Source organism: Bradysia coprophila, unplaced genomic scaffold (assembly GCF_014529535.1).
Source record: "Bradysia coprophila strain Holo2 unplaced genomic scaffold, BU_Bcop_v1 contig_63, whole genome shotgun sequence".
Taxonomy (NCBI): Eukaryota; Metazoa; Arthropoda; class Insecta; order Diptera; family Sciaridae; genus Bradysia; species Bradysia coprophila.
In genome coordinates this window covers 65745-70467 of record NW_023503869.1, presented here as the reverse complement: position 1 = coordinate 70467, position 4723 = coordinate 65745, and the positions used below count along the sequence as shown (strand labels likewise).

At 40.1% G+C, this 4723-nt stretch overlaps 1 protein-coding gene across 1 annotated transcript; it reads right to left on the bottom strand.

The window, feature by feature from the left end:
* Positions 1 to 3532: 3532 nt before the first annotated feature.
* LOC119083414 (serine beta-lactamase-like protein LACTB, mitochondrial) lies at positions 3533 to 4204 on the bottom strand. The gene has a single exon (XM_037193133.1). The coding sequence runs from the start codon at positions 4202 to 4204 to the stop codon at positions 3533 to 3535; it is 672 nt and encodes a 223-aa protein (XP_037049028.1).
* Between the last annotated feature and the right edge of the window lie 519 nt (positions 4205 to 4723).

Sequence of the window (4723 nt, the reverse complement as noted above, 5' to 3'; positions counted from 1 at the left end):
CTCGGATCAACAAAATTCACACGAAAACTCTGCTTTTCATCTTTTTATCCCCAGTCATGTTCACCATCGACAGAAGTGTGTCTCCTCTTAGCTTTTGGAATTGCTATTTGCATGAATATGTCTTTTTAGGTTGGAAAATCTAAACATGACACAGTTTACATAGCTTGTAATATGAGTACAACTGGAGATGGCTCAAATTTTCGATAAATGTTCCTCCAACATGTCGAAATACAACGAAATAATTAGTAATCCGTTTCGATTAAATAATTCGACGCATTTTCATGACTATCGACTTAAAGTTCTGTTTTTCTGTACATTTTAGAGACTCGAGGGACTCGAGGCGTATCCCATGGTGTGGTTGAACAAAGTCTAATTAAAAGTGCAATGCAAAGTAATTTTTTCTCCGAATTATTATTAGTAATGATGTCCTGATCATTTTAGGCCTAAAGAAAGAAAAAAGTCGGCGAGCGGTTTTTAAGATAAATTGAATTTTATGGAGTGTCGGTTGTGTAGCATGTCCAGGTACGAATGTAGGGCGACATAACAAGTATTTTTAGGTATCTATATCCTTGTTCTGCCACCCTACATTCATATCTGGACACGGCATGCTCAACATTCGCCACTGCAGCACAATGATGTGTAAAGTAAAGTTGATAAAAAAACATGCCTATATTGTCAGTAGCATGGCATACGCGGTATCGTTGGAAAGCTAGTGACATCAGCTACCCGACACACAAACAAAAACAGAAAAGAATGTTTGATCCAGATCTGTTAAAATGGCATAAACTTTCACTTCCAATTTATCTCAAAAACCGCCCGCCGACTTTTTTCTTGCTTTAGGCCTTAAATGATCAGGAGATCATTACCAATAGTAATTAAGCAAAAAAAATTACTTTGCATTACACTTTTAATTAGACTTTGTTCAACCACACCGTGATCCGAGTTTAGTAATTCTATTCAACGCTTCTGAAGAATTTCTGAGGTTTTTTCTGAATTTCACCAGATGATTTCAAACTCATCCCACTTTTGATGGAAACAGTCGGTCGAGTGTCAACGCATCCAAGTGTGAGATGACGCAGTTTGGTACACTTGATAATTTATAAGATTCGGAATTGCAAGCATTTTAGAGAGTTTGACACACGTAGTTTGCGATTTAAAGAGCGGTGCTTTAACAAAGATTTTTTTTTACTTTTTCAGAATTACGTAGAACCTGATTACAGCGATGGCAAGTCAATAAAGGAACTTTACGGAGATTTCGACGCGTATTTGAACACGAGATACATAGCAGTTCCATTTTCACACGTATGCAACGTTCGAATGGTGCCAGACTGGGACAGTCATCCAAGCATGCAGCCGATACAATCAATTGAGCCCATTGAACCGGATCATGCCATGGAGCCGATTGTAATAAGCGAACATGACTATGCCATGCAGCCGGCTGAGTTAGTTGATACAGTCCAATCTGTTGAATCGAGTGATGTCATCCAGCCGATTCAACCAGTTGAACCCGTTGAACAAAGTCAACCAAGTCATCAAACCGTTGAACAAAACCAACTGAGTCAATGCAATGTCGAAATGGGTCAGCAAGCCGTGCACAAACAGGCAACGTACCCATCTAACATCATGAAGGCAATAAGAAGCTCAGGAAAGCAATGAGTGAAGGTGGAAGAAATATACGATTTCTACTACAAGATGAATCCGGCATGCAAGAACTTGGACAAAACAGCGTCCAATAAATGGAAAAGTAGCATCCGTCACGCGCTGTCTTCAAGCGCAAAATTCGTTCAACGTGAGGTTACAGCCGGCAGCGATCGAGTCAAGCAGAAACGATTTCAATATGCTATCAATCCGGACCTGGACAAAGGGAAGAATGCTAAAAAGCAGAAGAAAGCGACGCCGGACACTGAATTTGAGTTTTAACCGAATTAGTGAACGATGTACGAGGACTTTGAAGTGAGGTGGACATTCATGGAAAGTGTGAAGTAAAAAAAAGGAACGAAAAGTGAGAAAAATTAAGGAAAATGTGAAGTAAAAAAGGATGATTTTCAATGTAAAAGTGGGCGATAAGTGAGTTTGCCAGAACGGTGTTGTGTCTTATTTATACGGAAAGGTGGATTGAATAACCATTCAAAGCTTAACTTTGAATCAGAGCGCTAATCACCGCCAATTCATCTTAATTAATTTTTATTTAATTTATGTCATTTTGTCATGTAATTTGAATAAAAATTTGGAAAACCATTTCTTGTGTCTCATTCAGATTCGTTTTTAGCGAGTCCAGCCCCTGCAGCTACGATCGAAATATTCAATTTTTCGGTAAACTATCCAGAGAAACGTATATTTCACGCCAAAAAAGTAACTATGTCGGCCGGAGAGAGCAGCCGAAAATGAAATGTTATAACTACACGCTTTGCAAGTCGTGTACCTTTCATGTTTCAAGCACTTCCTTCGACGCCCTCAACATACAAAATCCATCGGCCTCGCCCCGGATCAACAAAACTCACACGAAAACTCTACTTTTCATCGTGTTATGCAAATAACTATCTCGGCCGCAATTGAGTGCACATGATAGTTGCTGAAATTTTTGCGGACTGATTTCTTTTAGTTGTGGTTTCGTCTCAATATGACTCTCTCGGCTATTCAACAGAAATCGGTCAAGTGCACAAAGCCATCGAAACAACAAAACAAGAACGACGACAATACGCAAATTGAATGGTGGACCAGTGAAATCAAAATTTTGGTCGCTGAACTCCGTAAATGGACATCCCGGGCTCTGACTTCCGCTGGATTTGCTAATCAAGCTAACTGGACATCCGTTCTTAAATGGATATAGGAACTTGCGTCACACTTCCACTGTAAGTGGTTTTTGGGCGATATTCTCATTTTTTTTCAGTTTAAATTTTCCTTCTCATAAGAGTCTATTCGCATTTCTTCAATGAATAAAAGAGCGATTATGACAAAAACAACATTTTATAATTGAATTCGATGTATTTGCATAGATGAAACCCTTTCATTTAAACAATGTTTATAAATAGATCATCAAAATTGCTGTCTAATATGAAGCTTCTCACAGAACGGTCTCCCATATTTACCGAAGCGGCAACGATTACTTCTGTATCTGGATAGATGGCAAGCATTGAACTACAACCGAAGCTTCCACCATCATGCCAAATAACGTGTTTATCGTTCGGTGTGTCTGCAGTAGCATTTTGAATCACAAAACCCATACCATAAGGTAAAGAACTGACAGTCGTCGGTGTCCAAGCGCTCTTGACTGAGGCTTGTTGCAGGAAATGCTCACTTCGTCCAAAATACGCATCCAACCAGATCTGACCATATGTTACCACATCTGTCATTGTGCTCATGATTCCACCAGCGGCATGCAAATCATTTAAGAATAGCTCTTCCCACATTCCACTGTTGACGATACTGTTGGTCTCGTTTTGGATATAATAGTACGATGCAATGTTCGGTATCAGCATTTCTGGAGAGATCATCGACGTTTTGTTCGGTTTTGTTCAAATTCAAAATATTCCTAATCAATCATCTCCGTCATCGCTCCATCGAAAGTCTTATTTGCGTCAAGAACGGATTCGATGACCGCACCAACCAATTCATATCCATAATTAGAATAAGTGAAATTCGTTCCCGGTTCGAAATCCAACTGTTTGTCTTGCATCAGGATCAGGCGATCTGTTTGGTTTGCACATCGAAGACATTTTCCGATTTCATCGTCTTCCGGTGATTCCGGAATTCCAGCCGTCATTTGGAGAAGTTGCCGCAAAGTGACATTCGCAATTTTGTGGTTCCATTTCTTATCGGGAACATCTTGATGAAACAGGAAATACTCCTTGATAGGCAAGTCGAAATCAAGTTTTCCTTCCTGCATCAAACGAGACGCCAAGCCAACGGTAAATGATTTTGTAATGGAGGCAATTTGCATCACTGCATCGCCCGTCATAGGAATATTGTGCTCGATATTAGCTACGCCGAAACCCTCCAACCATTTCTGTTCACCTCTGACGGATACACTGATCACAAGACCGGGAATAATTTTATTTTCCGTTTCGTTGAGAAAATTATAAACCAGCCGTCGGGCGTTATCAGTTGGATCACTGTCTATTACAGTTTTGTTAGTTCGACCGCAAGATACACTCAGTGTGAATATTGATAACAATGTTAAACCGACGATGGAAGCTAATACCATTTCGAAAACGTTCTGCTCTAACCGAAGGCGCATGACTGCAGCTGACAACACTGCAAACGTCAACAAGTGTTTTGTTTCTGTGTCTGAATTTAATTATACTTTTTGTAGTCAGAACTGACCAGAAAAACATTTCTGTTGACTAAATCTCAGTTATGAAGTGCCACGGTCGCCGGTAAAGTTGGATTTCTCGTATAATCATCCAATAAACCAGCGTTTTCGTGCGGCTAATGATACGGTGCTCGTCATAACCTCACACTGTGTACGTGTATAAGCATATCAGTGAAAGACAGTGACAGCTGGATCCACCAGAAATTCACGACGAATATTTTGAGAACGTGTTTCAGTGAATTTTTGGACGCTGTAAGCGGAATTTCTTTGCGGAGAGACATTAGGAAGGCTTGTCGAGATTGGTACTCTTCTTAGTGGTGTGTCACTACCAGGACTCTTAGTTGCTTTGCCTCACTCGCCAGCTTTGTCCTTCGGCTGGTTTATGGTCTAAAAGTTTACTCAATGATGTGG